Raw genomic sequence first — 15,446 nt, forward strand, 5'->3', positions numbered from 1 at the left:
AGAAAGGGAATGGGGTGACATCTCACCACAACTCCCCATTACTGTCCCTGACCTGCCACCCACCCCCTCTATTCCAGCTCGCAGCTAAGTCTTGTATTGATATTACAAAAGTGGAGCCTTCCTCCTTCTGTGCAGGAGGTAAGAGCTGGAGTCACTGTTGTCAACCCGGGGTGGGGGAGCGGTGTTGTACGTGCTGGATGCATGGTGCATGCGGTGGGAGCATGTGTGCGTTGTGAGTTTCAGTGTGTGGTGCGTGCATGCAAGGGGTGGTCTAGAGAAAGGTACATGGGTTATAGAAGTAAGTAGATCTTTCTGTGAGGTGTGTATGCCAGGGACCGTCGTGCAGGTATGCGTGCGACTCTGTTTTTTTGGTTTTTGATGTAATGTACGTACGCCTCTCTGCGTAAGTTTAAAATAGTACCATTATTTCATATGCACATATGGCAAAATGATTACCAAAGAAGTTTCATGTGGTAATTTTTCTAAACCAGAAAACCAAAAGTTGAATACGTAACAAGAAAAAAAAATATATTTACAAACCTTCAACAGAGAACTGTAAAATGAAATCTGAGAATATATAAAAAGCACAGCACAATAAGAATAATTAGGGACCACTCCTACAACACAAGTCCGATTCAGTATTTAAAATATCAGTGTAACTTACCACATCAGCAACATGCAGAAGAGAAACATTATCTCAATGGATGACTAAAGAATTGGACACTGTTCAATGGCCAGCGTCATAATGGGAACGTAGCCAGACAGAAGGCATCCATACAGATACAGCTAACATCTCATCCAGTGGTTATGGGGAACTCCTCTCCCTCACATCTGGAACTTCACAAGGGTGCCCTCTCCCCATCCAGGGGTCCCTGTGTCAGTCTAGTGAGGACTCCTATGCAGTGACTACTGGGACAGAAGCCCCCTCTCCGTAATGGACTCTGTGTGTGCCCTCTGGGGATCAGTATAGCGGAAGTGGATGGATAAGCACATTTCTTCCACTGCTAACAGCACTGAGCTGGATCCAGCCAGAAACACACCCAGAGGTTGGTTCTGGCCTCTGCACTCCTAACAGTTGGGACATAGTGCCACTGACTATGGGGTCAGACAGACCTGTGTTCACATCTGGCTGTGCTGCCCATGAACGTGCCACCCGGAACAAACCACTGAACGTCTGTGAGCTCCCCTCTTGTCTCCAAGAAGTAGCAATAACAACACCCATGAGCAGATGTGAGACGTAAGGCCAGGGGATTTTACGAGGACTGGCACAGGATCTAGAAGTTGGTCAGCCCTAAGCAGGAGTAGTGGTACTAATATTCCCATCATCATGGTGCCCCTGGCCGCAGGGCTGAGGCCATGTGTGGAGGGTGTGGGGAAATCATCCCAGATGAAAGCATCTCCAGCCCAATAAGCTGTGAGACGCAACTCTCTGATTCCTCCTGTCTTCTGCACCAACCTGCAGCGCACAAGTAGGCTTTTTTGGTTTAAATCACTGAGCCGTGTAGCTGACCTGACAGCTTCATTTCTCTGATTATGTCCCCTGGACACGCACAGGCCATGGCGTCGCAGCAGCCTGTCAAACTGCAGGTGCAAATGACGGTCATCTACGCTCCCCCATGGTGGCCAGGCCAGGGTGACAGGTGCCTGCCACACACCCACTGACAGCTTAACTCAGCATTTCCTGTTCTGACCTTTTCAATTGTTGCCCTCTTGAGGAAGCTGCCACAACGTGACAGTCACTGGGAGGCCAAGCTCAAGGCAGGATCCTGGACCCCAAATGAAATCAAAGGAGGCATTTCATCAGGCTGTCACTCGAAATAAATCAGTGGGTCAGGGAGCCTTGGGAAGCAGACAGGGGACGAGCATGAGACTCAGGACCTTTTCAGCCTCTCGGGGTGCTCTCCAGGGTGAGGTAGAGGCCTCTGCTGACCTTCCTGCCTCTATGCCTGGTGTCCAGCCCATCCTCGGCTCAGTGCCCTCAGGCCCTGTGTGAGTGTTTGGTGTTAGTGTGACTTGTGTGAGTGTCTGGTCTTAGCATGGTGAATAAATCCCATGGCCATAGCACCTAGAAAAGCTGGCAGGAGTGAGAACAGACTCGTCATTTCTCCACCGCGGTGGCTCATGCTGGCATCTCCTACACAGGGCCCGAGCGCACTGAGCAGGCCACTTCCTGAACCCCAGCCTGGCCTGAGAGTGTGAGGTCCCTAGCCCCCATCAAGGCCAGGCAGGTCTCCCCTCAGCTCTAAGGCTGGGGCGAGGGGTGACACTGGGCTTCCTGCAAGCCCCTCCGTCCACTTTCCAGGGTTCAGTCCACCCCTCCTTTGAGGCCTCACTCCCAGGAGTCTGCCCCTTGCCCCTTCCCTGATTCACTGGCCCCTCTGGATTCCCACAGCCCTTGCTCTGTCCCTCTCATTAGTCACTTGTCACTTTGTACCTGCCGTGACTTTGCCTCGGCTGTGTCACCGTTTATTTTTACCATTCAGTACTTTGATATTTTCTCGGACTTTGTGAAGGAAATTTCCAAACCTACAGCAAAGTGGAAACACCAGTACAAGAAACAGCCCCATCTCCACTACCTGAGTTTTACAGTTCATATTTAATATCTGACCATATTTCATTATAATTTTGTCTATCTAGTGCTCTCTCTCTGTCTTGCAAACACACCCATCTATGCCCACACACAAATACAGACACAGTGCATCTTATTTTTTTGTGCGTTTCAAACCAATTACTGCCATCAGGCTACGTCATCCCCAAAACGCATCATTTTGTATGTATTTCACTATTTATACCGATATTTGTTACGAGTTCTCTTTTTAAATTGCAGCAAACTTTAGTGCATCATTTGATGACTTCTGGTAAATGCACACCTCAGGAAGACCCATAGTTTACCATTGACCCCAGAAAACCCCTCAGATCACTTGCCAGGCGATCCTTGCCCTCCTCCCCCCATCCTGAAGGCAACTGCTCTTCTCAGTTTTTCTCCCATAGGCTAGTTTGCTCCTTTACAACATCCTCTCGGTGGACCCATGTGGCACGAACACTGTGTTTGAACATCATGCTTGCTCTGGTACTCTTGGCACGGTGGTTTACAGATTCATCCTTCCTGTGTGTGTGCTGGCTGGACTTGGAGTATCGTGTCAGGGAGGAAGGCTGGAGGGGGCACCTTGTCATTCTTTCTTCTGTCTGTGACTGGCCCAGAGCGAGTCCGTGGTGGCACGTAGTAGGACCCAGGGCAGAGGAGGGCTCTCCTCGGAGATCCAGTGAGCAGGGCCTGCACTGGGTGCAGAGGGCAGGGCGGGCTGTGTGGGGCAGGAGCCCCCAGAGGGGGAAAGCAAGACCCACGGTGCTGGGCAGAGACACCTTTGCCACCAACATGGATAGCCGCTATCCATCTACCATGATCAAGCTCCCCTTTCATCCCATCCTCTGTCTGCCAGAGATAACTACCACAGACAGTTCATTGTTTATCTATACAGAGCTATCTAAATATGCTTTCCAAGGATGTTTTTACATGAATGGGGTCATGCAGTATGTAACATTCCCCAACCATCAGCACATATTCCATTCTACAGAGGAAATTTCTTTCTCTAGTCTCCCTGGTCAATATTCTGGTTGTTCCTAACATGTGGCTACAGCAGGCTGTGAACACCATGAGGCTCACTCTCTGTGGGCATGGGTCAGGATTCCCTGGGTCAATCCCACAAGTAGGATTGCAGCATGAAGAGGACACACAGGATAAACATTGGTCAGTAGGGTCGGATTTCTCCCAAAGAGCCTGTGCTGAGCAGCAGGGGATGTTCCCAGAGCCCGACCCTCCCCAGGGCAGTCACGTCCACTCGCGTGACCTTGTCAGTCTCACGGTCAGTGGGTTGCCCTCCCTCACTGCTGGTTTCCTCCTTCTTAGGGAGCTCCTCTCTCTGGAGCCCTGGGAGGCCCTCTGTACAACTTCTTCTCCAGAAAGAAAATTCTCCATCCAGAAGGACCAGTCTCCCTTCCAGGGGATCCGGGTCCTCGTGCCACCTAACTGCTGAGATGCAGTGGCCCCTTGTGTAGGAAATGCAGCTCCCACAAGCCGATATTAGTCTGTGCTTCATTTTCATCCAGTGGTGGTTACTGTTGGAGGAATTAGGTGGGGGGTCTTGGAGCAGAAGGAGCAGTTACTGGACAGAGCAAAATCCTTTAACTCCACATCTCTTCTGCTCAAAAATCTGAGCCCATCACCCTGCTTTCAACTTACTGAGTCTTGCCAAAGTGACAGGACCCTCTGAGAGATGCAGTGCCTGTGGATACAGATGGCACTGCTACTGAGGAGGGCCCCGAGGGCTACAGTGCACACTTCATGGGAAGGGGGCATGTGGGCAGAAGGACAGTGTGCAAGATTCCCGAGGAGTGCAGGCTTTGTCAGGCAGCCCTGCCCTCAGCGGCTGCCCTATATCCTGGGCAAACTGGTGATAGCTGCTCAGAACTAAGAGAAGAGCAGAGGGGGAAGAAGGAGGACTTGCCTTGGGCACATGAGGTCAGATCCTAGCCCTGTACCTGCCAGGGCTCCAGGGAAAGCCACCTGCCCTCTCTTAGCCTCAGCTTCCTTCTTTGTAACTTAGGGCGTAATGCCTAGTGCGGGCATGTTGGGAGGTGAGGGAAAGTATAGATCAGCCCATAAGCTGTTCATGGGGAGTGTTATTTTGGATGAACGCCGGCGTTACACACCTTGGCCTGGCACAGATTTGCCCACTTCTGGTTCCTTCTGCCTGTTTGCTAGTGGCAGGAAGAGTCTACTTGCTGTTTTGGCCTCCTTTGGAGCATGATCTCACCTGCAGCCACACACAGCCCGCTGAACTTTCCCTTCTCTGCCTGTATCTAATAACAATGTAGGTTATGCATTTACAGTTCTGTCTTGCAAGGAAATACTTCTTTGCAATAAAAAATCCTGGGATGTAAAGTGTAAATGCTACTTCTGTGATACTGAGGGGCGGCAGCTGTTCTTGGGGTGGCCCTAGCTGGGCTGGCAAAGGGGTTCACAATCTCAAGGAGACAATCTCAAGGGCTCCTTCCTGGCCAATCTCAGAACCCTGTGTCATGGAGGGACAGGTCCTCAGAGGGTATGACAGGGAGCCTGGAACAATCAAATTCAAAGCAGCATTGTGAGATTTGGCTACTGTGTGTGGGAGAAGACATGTCACTTAGAGTCAACAAGTCAGCCCTGAGTGGGCCATTTCCATCTGTCAGGGGCCAGGCTGGTGCCACGAGTAGGAGGGGTGAGTCGGGATGAGAGGCTGCAGTGTGGGGTGTGCTGGAGTAAAGCAGGTGCTGGCCACGGGGAGTGCTCCCCCAAACTGAAACTGGGCAGTGGCATATGGAAATACAAACCCACTGATGCCAGCTGTTCCTGCTTTCCAAGAAAGCTAGTGATCTGGATTACTAGGGAAATGTGCGGGCTTTACAATGCTAACTCTCATTTTTGGAAAACACCTGCAAGCCTAAAAACCCACATCAACAGGCCGGCATCGGGCCACAGGTCTAGAATCTATGTGCTTCAAAGCAGAGCATTTGCTGACACTGCCCTGATCAATGGAAGCTTCGGGGAGACGGGAAAAAGGAGGAATCAGGACAGCCGGTCCAGTTCTGCTAATATGAAGAATTATACCCAGAGAGTAAATTGAGCTAGGGCAAATCAAGCTTCAGGAAGGGGTTGGGCTTGCTGCTGAAGACCTGCCTGTTAGCCTGGTGAACTCCCAGAGGGCCAGGCCCACCAGCTGCCCCCTGGTTTTGCTTCAGAAGCCCAGAAGCTCCAGGGGAGCTGCAGCACCTTGTTTGGGGTCTAAGGCCTTCACCTGTCTCCACACTGATAGAGGAAGTGTTTGCTGAACCCCACGTGGGTTGGTTGTAGCCTATCAGGAGGAGGCAGGGGAAAATCATCTGTAGAGTTCCAGAACCACTGCAAAGACAGGAGCTCTCCTTCCCTGGGGGATTCTTCTCTGCAGGGTCACAGACTCATAGGATATGCAGAGCAAGAGGCAGGGGCTCTGAATGGGCTCTGAATGTCAGGAGTGGAGGTGAGAAGCCCCCCAAGAACCTAAGCCTCCCCTGACACTCAAAGTGCACCCTTGGTGACACTGGGTGAGGATCTGGCCCAGGGGAATCACATCTTGGTTTTGATATGTTTGCTTCCTCATAGGAATCCCTAAACATTCCATTTTGGGGGTGGCCTGCCATGGAAAACAGAGGTGCCCTCAGCCCCGCCTCACACAGTCTTTTGAATGTTGTCTTTGCAGAAAACTATGAATTGATGGTTACTGGAACAGGCTTTAATAACGCAAAAAAGAAGGATGAAGTTATTTGTAAATTCATCTTCAGCGAAAATAAGTCCTTCAGTAAGTAGCCCCATTGGTGGTGACTCCAAGTGACAAATTTCCCACCTCAGGCTGCCTTCCCCTCAGCCATCCAGGCCTTCAGAGCCCTTGCTGACCGTGCACTGTGAACATTGTGAGGATAGACCCATGTGGACAAGGGGAAGGAGGGATCTGACAGAGAAGTTGGGAAGTCATCAACCCCAAAACACAAGAGCCTCTTGGAGCAGGGCTTTCCCCCTACTGGGAATGGCTCTGGGTACGGAGTGTGCCCCAGAGCTGCTCTGCCCTCCCTTGGCTCAGCACTCACTTGCCTTGAGTGACAAGGACCCGAATCCATGGAGATTGCTGGTAGAAACAGGGCAGCCCTGGGGCTCTGAGCGTGGGCCAGGCTCACTGGTAGTTTCCCCGGAGGGTACGTCACCTGGGACAGATAGAGGCTGCCAGCTACCAGGCCCGGACCCTGGAATCCTGGCACAGGCATATGTCACATGTGTGATCTTCAGCAAATGAGGAATCTATTCTCAGCCTCTCTTTTCTCTACCGTAAAATGAGGCCAATATGGTAGCTGAACTAACTAAGCCATGTTGCCTGTGTAAACCAATGTTTGGGAAACAGGCTCAGGCGTACCTCTGTAGGGTCGAGTGGCTTGAGGAAGTACACTGGTGGACAGGCAGATGTGCCCTCAGTGCTGAAGTGGGTGTGATTCTCCCCAGAGATCTGGGAGGGCAGGAAGACTTGCTGTATCCTCCTTTGCCTTCCCAATTAGCCCCCTGATGCCATCATTTGACTTGATTATAGTATGTTCAGTGACATCTTCCTCCAGGGCCATCTGGTCAACCCAGAGCTACTTCCGGCCAATGCATCACTGCAGGATGAATGTTTCAGTCCCCTAAGGGAAATGGTGTCTCTAAAGGTCAGGACAGGTCCCCCATTCCTAAGCACCTGTTCTCCTCCACTCTCTGTGCCTTCCGTTGCTTCTTGTCTCAGAACTTGTCACTCTCTGCATCTACATTTATTTTGTTCTTTGTTAGTTGGTTCTTAGTCTGTCTCCCTCCAGTCCCTCAGATGTAAGACTCTAGGGAGCTGGGACTCAGGCTGCCTTTTCTATTCAACCAGAGCATTGCACAGGCCTGGTACACAGTAGGGGCCCAGAGGAAGGCAGAAAGAGAAGCTGGTGTCCGCCAGAGTGTTAGCTCTGCTTGCTGGGGACCAGCTGAAAGGGAAAGATGGGTGGGTGGACATGCCATTGACAGTATTCTCTCATGATTTTCATTTAGGTAAAAAAGCCACCTCTGTGGAGGAAAACACCGTGATCTGCCCAGGAGTAAAGATAGATAATCCAGATCAGTAAGTGCCCAGGTCAGGGGCCACACCTGTACAGTTTCCATCACTGTAAGGTGTATAGAATGTGGCATGCCACCTGTGCTGGGGAAAACATGTCTCTCCAAGAAGGCTCAAGGCATTGTCAACACTTGTCCTTGTCGGCAGTCACACAAGACGCTCAGGGATCTGCTGTGGCGGGGTCTCTGCTGAGGAAGGAGGATACTGGAGATGATGACTCCAGGAATGGTATCTCAGCTCCAGGCAGCTGGTGAGAGCTAAGCCAACATATTCTGTAAATGGAGAGGAGTCCAATGTCACCAAGCCACTCTCCCTGGGAACTTAGCCCATGGCCACAAGGACATATGACCTCATGTAAGGCTCCCCATGCCTGGTCAGTCTTCAATGCAGAATGTTAAACTCAAGTGCTTATGATGAGCCCCTCCCTTTCCCCATGCCGTGTGCTCACTGGTGACCCCACATTGCAATGAGCAAATCAGTGCAAGGAGAGCCGCTGGCTGTGGTTTGAGCAGAGTGCAAGAACTGTGCCCACCCAGGCTGCTGATCACTTTCTGCCATTTCTCTGCTTTAGGGTGGTCTTCGTTGAAGTCAGCCTAAATAATGGCATCAACTTCATCAGCAGCGGTGCTAACATCACGAGCAAGAACTGCATGAGCGCCAGGGTAAGACTTCAGCCTCCCTCCTGGGCTGTCCAGAACACCTATGCTGAAGGAGCACACACCTTGGGGGGCAAGAGGGAAGGACAGGGTGCCAACGGCCTGAGTAGTGGCTCCTGCAGACAGACAGCTGGGGCATCTTCTCATAGCCAGCCTGTCATCGGCAAGCTGTCCCCACACTCAGGCTTCTCAGGTGCCCTGAGAGTGGGACCACAGGAGTTCCTGCAATGCAGCCACCTGTTCCGGCCTTGCAGAAACTCTGCTCTCTGTGAACCAAGTGTCATTGGAGGCACATGAAAGGGGACAGTCAGAGCCCTGAGCAGACCCTAGAAATGGTGCTGAGCCTCTGACACCTGCCTACCCCCTTGCCACCTCCCCTGGCCCAGCTGTGGAGGGGTGGGGAGCTCAGAGCTCCATCCTGCATTCCAGCCAGGCAGCTGAGAGAGGCTGAGGGGCTGTGGGCTAGGAGCCAGAGTCCGGGACCTCTGGGACACTGGGACACTCCAAATCCAGGTCCCGGACAAAGGGCATCTGGAGGGTGGGGCCGGGTGTGTTTCCACCATATGGATGCAGCTGCTGGTACAGCTGAACCCACACATGCCCATCACTGGCCTGAGCCCCAGCCCACTTGGGAACCACCACCGCCCCCCCGGTCATTTGGCAGAGACCATCAGCCTCCCCTTTACCTCCACTGCTTTCTCGTGATCCTCAGCTGTCCCTCTCTGCTAGTGCTCTCTAACCCTACTCTCCTGCAATGGGAGGGGAAGCAGGGCTGTGGGAAGGGCCTGAGGCTCAGCTCAAGGACAGGCACATAAGCAAAGAAGGTTCTGCTCCCAGGTTCCTCCTCCTCAGAGCTCCGTATCTCCTCGACAGCTGGCATAGGGCACCATGACATGGGCGACAGAGAGCATTAGGATGGAGAAGACAGCTGCCTGGGAGGAGGGATGATGGTGCCTAATTGCCACCACCCTAGTGTCTAGTCCCAGCCTGGGAGGGTTCCAGCAGTGCTGACAGTCCTCCGACTGGGTCTTCGCTTATGCCCAGACATACATTCCTGAATCAGCAGACTGACTCACCCATGTGCCCATCAGGAGTCCCATTAACTGACAGCCCGCCCCCTGCAGACACATGTCAGAAAGACCTCAGGAGGAGCCACACCACCCTGGGCTCCGACCCTGCCTCCCCCTTCAGCCGCTTTGTCTCCTGGACACAGACCCTCAGTCTTCTCCCTCCCCTGCCTCTGGGAAAGGAGACCAGTTAGCTTAGGGCAGGACTGTGTAGCGTGTCCGCTGAGGGATATAGTGAGGACTGGCTTTGTCCCACCATGGGGATTCTGCCCCCTGGTCGGAGCTCTGGGACAGAGCCTCTGAACAGGGCTGGTGGTGCACTCTGACCCAGAGCTCTTCAGTGGCTCTCTGGGTGCTGTCTCTGTCCTCCAGCCTTCAGTGTTCCCTGGGGTGGGGAAATCTGAGGTCCATGGGAACAGGTGGATGGGGAGGTCTGGTGTGGGTACTAGGGTATGCTCCCAGTAAGAGGTCACTCATGCCCACCCCTGTCGCTGACATGTGTGCTTTCTGCAGAATGCGCCAGAACAGATTCCACTTCCCGTTCCAAATGTCCCTCTACTACCAGTCCAGCCTGTCACATCATCACCACCTAGCAAAACATATCTTCCAGATATGAACCCTGTCATCTTGGCTGGGATCGTCATAGGCCTGGTCTTAATCCCGTTTCTTATCTGGTGCATCTGGCGATATTGCTTCAGAAAGGTAAGTAGCATCACAAACACAGTCCCATTCCTGGGACCATGCCAACAGCATGAGGGACTCAGCCTCTCAACCTCACCCCCAGATTCTGCCTGTAGCAGCTGCCCATCAGCAACCAGGTCCTCACAGGAACAACCAGAGGCACCGCCTGTCTTCTGCTCCCAGGCAGAGACTCACCCTGTGGCTAAGGGCCGCTGGCCTCATGCATATCTCTGAAAGTGGCCCGTGAGCTGTCCTGGCTGCTAGGGAGAAGCCACCTTAGGGCCCAGATGCCAGGGAGGCCTCATAGCAGCCAGGCTTCTGGAGACTCAGACAGACTGAGCTCCAGACAAGGCCTCTGGTGCTGAGGGAAAAGAGGCTGGGCCCTGCAGGAGGCACTGAGGGCCCCAAGGGAGGATCCTGTTTGCTGGGAGGGGTCCTGACCTCTGGGACAACTGAGCCTCAGACACCAACAAGAATCTTTGCCCTTATCCAGGATGTCTGGCCTTCCTTCCTCCTTGTTAAGGGCCAGGGCATGCTGGGCCCCTTGCTGGCCATAGAGGTCCAGGAATGGACCTGACACCAGCCTTGCCCTCAGGAGCTCACAGTCCTGTGTCTGGTCTGGATGGGTACCTGGGGGTGGAGGGTAAATTGTCACCTTCATAGGGTGTGGCAAGCAGAGCCTTAGCAAAGGACAAATACTGGCCCTGGGGGGAGGGAGAAGCGCAGACACACTGGCCGCTGGGTTTGAGAGGGCCCCAGCCAGAGCTGGTGAAGGAAGAGGGGACGACAGACGGTGGGAAAGGACAGAACAAACCTGCAGGACACAAGCAGGTCTCATTGCGGGAGAGGTGGAGCTCCCTCTGCCTCTCCCTCCGCCTCTCCCTCCTCTGCCATGGACCAGGGAGCCTAGTCCGGCTGCCTCCCCGCGCACCCTCCAGGGAGCTCCGATCCCCCTTGAATAACCCAGGAGCCTGAGGCTCAAGGCGGTGCAGCTGGTTGACCAGAGACCCATGGGCAGTGGCTTGTACAGTGACACTCCAAAGTCTGTGTTCTGTCCAACTGCTACTTTATAGGGACCCCTCCTGTCTGCATGGTGGAGCCAGCTCCATCCATGCCACTCCAGCCTGTGTTCATGTCTCTTTAACATTCTAGAAAAAGGAGATACCAGCGGTGCATATAATAGAAAGGGTAAGTCATGATTTTGGTCCTGATGCGGTCTGCATCCTCGATGCCCACACTGAACTTCACACACAAGAGCTCCTGCTGCCTGTGGGATATTTGCACCCCCTGCCCCAGCACCTCCCAGCTCCCTGGGCAAAGAGAGCTGGCAGAAAGAAGAGAGTAACCGAGGGACAGGGGAGGGCCTCAGAAGGTTTGGGACTCATAACACCCTTCCCATGTATGCAGCTCTGCTGCTCCAGGGCCTTTGCCCCCGAATTAGCAACTTGAGGGAGCCCGTTTCAGCAAGCACCGGGATCCCTATTAAAATATAGGGACTTTGGGTCAATTTCCAAAGGACTGTTTGAGAGAGTCGGGTGAACTTTGAGAATAGGAACCTTAGATTTCAAACATTGGTTCTCTGCCCAAACTCTGATGTATGTTGTGCTGCATATCGTTGATCTCCATCCCTGTCCCCTGACAGGGCCAGGAGCTTGGCTAGGGTGGGACACTAGGAACATGAGGGGCTGTGAAGGTTGGAAGGTGTCTTACCTGGCATCGAGCTGGGAGACAGGCCCAGTCCAGGTGAGCACAGAGAGCCAGGGTCAGGGGAGCAGGCTGGGATATCCCAGGGTGGGGGCCCAAACCAGGTCCCAGAAGAAGGAGTTATATGGGGACACAGTGTCCTGAAGAGGGTACCGGAGCCTGACGGCTGGTAGGAAGCAGGCCTCACCGCCTGTGGCTGTACAGGGACTGGGTGCAGTGCCACGTGCTGAGAAAGGATCTGCCAGGGTCAGGTGAGTGCAGCCCCGTTCCCTGCCAATGCTCCCACACAGACAGCCCTCCTGTACACTGCACAACCCCAAGACTGGGCTTCTCCCCCAAGGGAGGGTAAAGCCATTTCTGCAAACAAAAGGAGTTTGCTTATTTTCACATGGAGAACACTGTCCTGGTGCAGGGTGCTCCTCATTTGTCCTTTGAAAACTCTCTTGTGCTTTTTTTGAGTGGGCAGAGCTTGGACAGGTGCTAGAGGATAGATGTCATGGGTCTACACGGAGGAGCTGCCAGACCCAGGAGCAGACTCTGCTTTCTCTTCCTAGGAGCCAGCGAGGAAATGTATGGAGACATGCCCAACAATGGTGATCCCCTGTGGGTGCCAGGGAGGTGGAATAAGACGGATCGAGGTGAGAGGGGCATTAGGGAGGGTGCGGTGACCCTGCAGGTGGGGCTGAGGGAGAACGAGGGCAGCCACTTCATGCTCCACAGGCCTGGACCCAGAAACTATGGCTGGGGTGGAAATGAACTTTACTGAAACTGACATTGATCCCTTGGCACTAGAGAAAAAGTAGAGAGCACCCTGATCCCCAGGCCCAGGAGAAAACAGAAAGGGAGGGCTTCTGCCACCACTACCATGCGGGGCCCAGCACTAGGGTCTCCCCCTCGGCATGGGTCCAGGCTTGCAGAAGCTGGTAGCTGGCTACAGCCTGCCAGTCCTGGGCTCGCTCAGAGCTGCTCAGCAGCTCCAGCAATGGCTTGGTGTTCAGCAGCCAGCAGGGGGATGATGAAACACAAGCCCAGTCATAAACAGGCTCCCATGGGTCAGATGTTATGTTAGTCACTGTACAGTACATCATTAGTTTTTGATGCAGTGTTCCATGATTCATTGTTTACATATAACACCCAGTGTCCCATGCAATACGTGCTCTCCTTAATACCCATCACCAGGCTCACGCATCCCCCCACATCCCTCCCCTCTAAAACCCTCAGTTTGTTTCTCAGAGTCCACAGTCTCCCCCTCCAATTCACCCCTGCTTCACTTCTCCTTTTCTTCTCCTAATGTCCTCCATGTTATTCCTTATGCTCCACAAATAAGTGAAACCATATGATAATTGACTCTCTCTGCTTGACTTATTTCACTCAGCAGAATCTCTTCCAGTCCCGTCCATGTTGCTACAAAAGTTGAGTATTCATCCTTTCTGATGGAGGCATAATTTTCTGTTGTATACGTGGACCACATCTTCTTTGTCCATTCTTCTGTTGAAGGGCATCCCAGCTCTTTCCACAGTTTGGTGACTGTGGCCATTGCTGCTATGAACATTGGGATACATATGGCCATTCTTTTCACTACCTCTGCATCTTTGGGGTAAATAAGGAAATTTTTTACAGGAGAATTCTGAGCAAGGTTTGTTCACTATTAAAAGTATCCAGAAATGCGAGTGGTTGCTGCAAGCCTTGCATCCGTCTGCTCAGCTGAGTGAGGGACTGAGCTAACTCCATTGTTCTGGGGACCCAGTGACATGGAGAGACCAGAGCCTCATGGAGGACAAGGTCTGCAGGAAATGTTCTCACCCCAGGACATGCTAGGCCCCCACCCAGTGAGGGAGCCCCCAACCCTGCAGGGGGCTTTGAGGACAGGGATGGGGAGGCCCCAGGCAGCCCAGTGTGAGGAAGATATGTTTCAGATTCCAGAGACCCCAAACACACAAGACCACCAGGCCCCTGCCCTAGGTAGATGCTACAGGGCTCCCTCAGTGTGTTCCTGGGGACAGAGCCCTCTGGAACCATCTCAAGTCAGAGAGGACTATACCCTCTGGAGGTGACCGCCATGCCTACAGCTTCCCCATGGCCACATCTGCTTTTCAGGGCAAACTGGATACCTTGTGTGACTTTGTTCAAAGCTGCAACCAAGTGCCATTGATATGGTGTCAGCCTAAGAGAAAGGTAAGCAGGGGCACAGGGATGCTCCCCATGGGCCAGCAGGCCTTTGCTCTTTGCCCTTGACCGTTGCACTCAGGGACTGTGGGTCAGAGACGGTGTCCAGGCACCGGCCAGGGAGGATGCCAAGACGTGGAGAGGTGGTGTTCATGAGCCTCACAGGCCGATTTGGGTCTGGCATCTGCATTTTCATGCACATCCACTCCAGAATAACAGGAAAGTTCTTATGACCTAGCGCCTCCAAACTTAAGTCAAAGAAGCTATAAAGGGAGGCCAGCCACAGAGTTCTCCTGGCCCCTCACCATCATCCCTCCCCACTGTGCTCCCCGTGGAGGTCTGCTGGCTGCCCCCATCCACTGAGACTCTCCTGCATGGCTCAGTCTTATGCCAGGACTGGTGGAGGGCGTGGCGACAGCTCCATGTTGCTGGCAAACACTGACAGCTTTTACCAGGTAGTAGAGTCCCTGCTTGTGTCATTGCCTGTGACAACAGGGAGAAGCCAGCTTGTTACAGGTGTCCTCCATGGAACTGAATATTAGTGACAACTTGTTGTTCTAAGTTCCTCCTGTGGGCCAGCTGCCAGTCTAAGAACGCTGCATATTTTCACTACGTACTCCTGCCAGCAGCTCCATGTGCAAGTACTACTAATATGCCCTTCTTTCCAAAGGGGGTGCTAAGGCACAGAGAGGTCTAGTGACTTACCCCAGGTCACAAAGCCTGGGAGTGGCAGCACTGGACTTGAACCCCAGACCCTGGCTCCACCCCTCTCCCTGCCCTGCCCCCTGTCAGGTCAGGATCCTGATCCCATGATGGTTACCCCACAAATACCTACAAGGCTCAGACCGAGGGCCCACGAAGAGCATGCTCCTGGCTTACCTGGCTTCCAGGTCTCAGACCCTTTGCTCAGACTGGCCCACGGGCCTGGAGGACGTTGAAGTCCCCAGAAGCCCTAGTGAGGACCACATAAGTCACTTCTTTGGATCGGGCAAGCACAGCTCTCCCTCAGTACCAGGTGGGCATTTCGGAGTCCTGGGCAGGCCTGAGGGGCTTGGGACACTGCTGAGGAGACACCCCCGATGCATGCTGACCCCCAGCAGGGCCACCGTCTGGTGTCAGAGGTGCCAGGGCTCCTCTGGGGCTGGGCTCCGGGCTCTGGGTCTGAACAGGGCTCTCAGTCCCAGCCATGCTCACACAGAATTCCCTTCTCCATCTGATTCTCCTGGAGCCTCTTCCCAGAACCGCAGCCCCACGATGGTCACATGAGCACCACACCAACCCTGTGCCCTGAATCCACCCAGCGGTGCCCACTCAGGGCGGAGGGATGGAGCAAGACATGGAGGGAGGCCTGAGACCAGATGGAGAACAAGGAAGGGATACCAGAAAGGGCCATCCTACCCATCCAGGTGAGGGCAGGGTGCTGAACAACCTTCCAGAAGGGTCACATTCCTAAGACCCCGGATGAAGGGTGGCAGAAT

At 53.4% G+C, this 15,446-nt stretch overlaps 1 protein-coding gene across 1 annotated transcript in view; it reads left to right on the plus strand.

Annotated features, from left to right (window-relative positions):
* The window catches only part of ANTXRL (ANTXR like), a 51,415-nt gene that overhangs the window by 31,267 nt on the left and 4,702 nt on the right, over window positions 1-15,446 (plus strand). The window contains exons 9-16 of the mRNA XM_032877861.1: window positions 78-138; window positions 6,276-6,374; window positions 7,631-7,700; window positions 8,266-8,356; window positions 9,931-10,119; window positions 11,251-11,286; window positions 12,357-12,440; window positions 13,900-13,977. Coding sequence (XP_032733752.1) covers window positions 78-138; window positions 6,276-6,374; window positions 7,631-7,700; window positions 8,266-8,356; window positions 9,931-10,119; window positions 11,251-11,286; window positions 12,357-12,440; window positions 13,900-13,977 — 708 coding nt within the window. The remainder of the gene's footprint in view (window positions 1-77; window positions 139-6,275; window positions 6,375-7,630; window positions 7,701-8,265; window positions 8,357-9,930; window positions 10,120-11,250; window positions 11,287-12,356; window positions 12,441-13,899; window positions 13,978-15,446) is intronic.

Source organism: Lontra canadensis, unplaced genomic scaffold, assembly GCF_010015895.1.
Source record: "Lontra canadensis isolate GAN:19392208 unplaced genomic scaffold, GSC_riverotter_1.0 scaffold3, whole genome shotgun sequence".
Lineage (NCBI taxonomy): Eukaryota > Metazoa > Chordata > Mammalia > Carnivora > Mustelidae > Lontra > Lontra canadensis.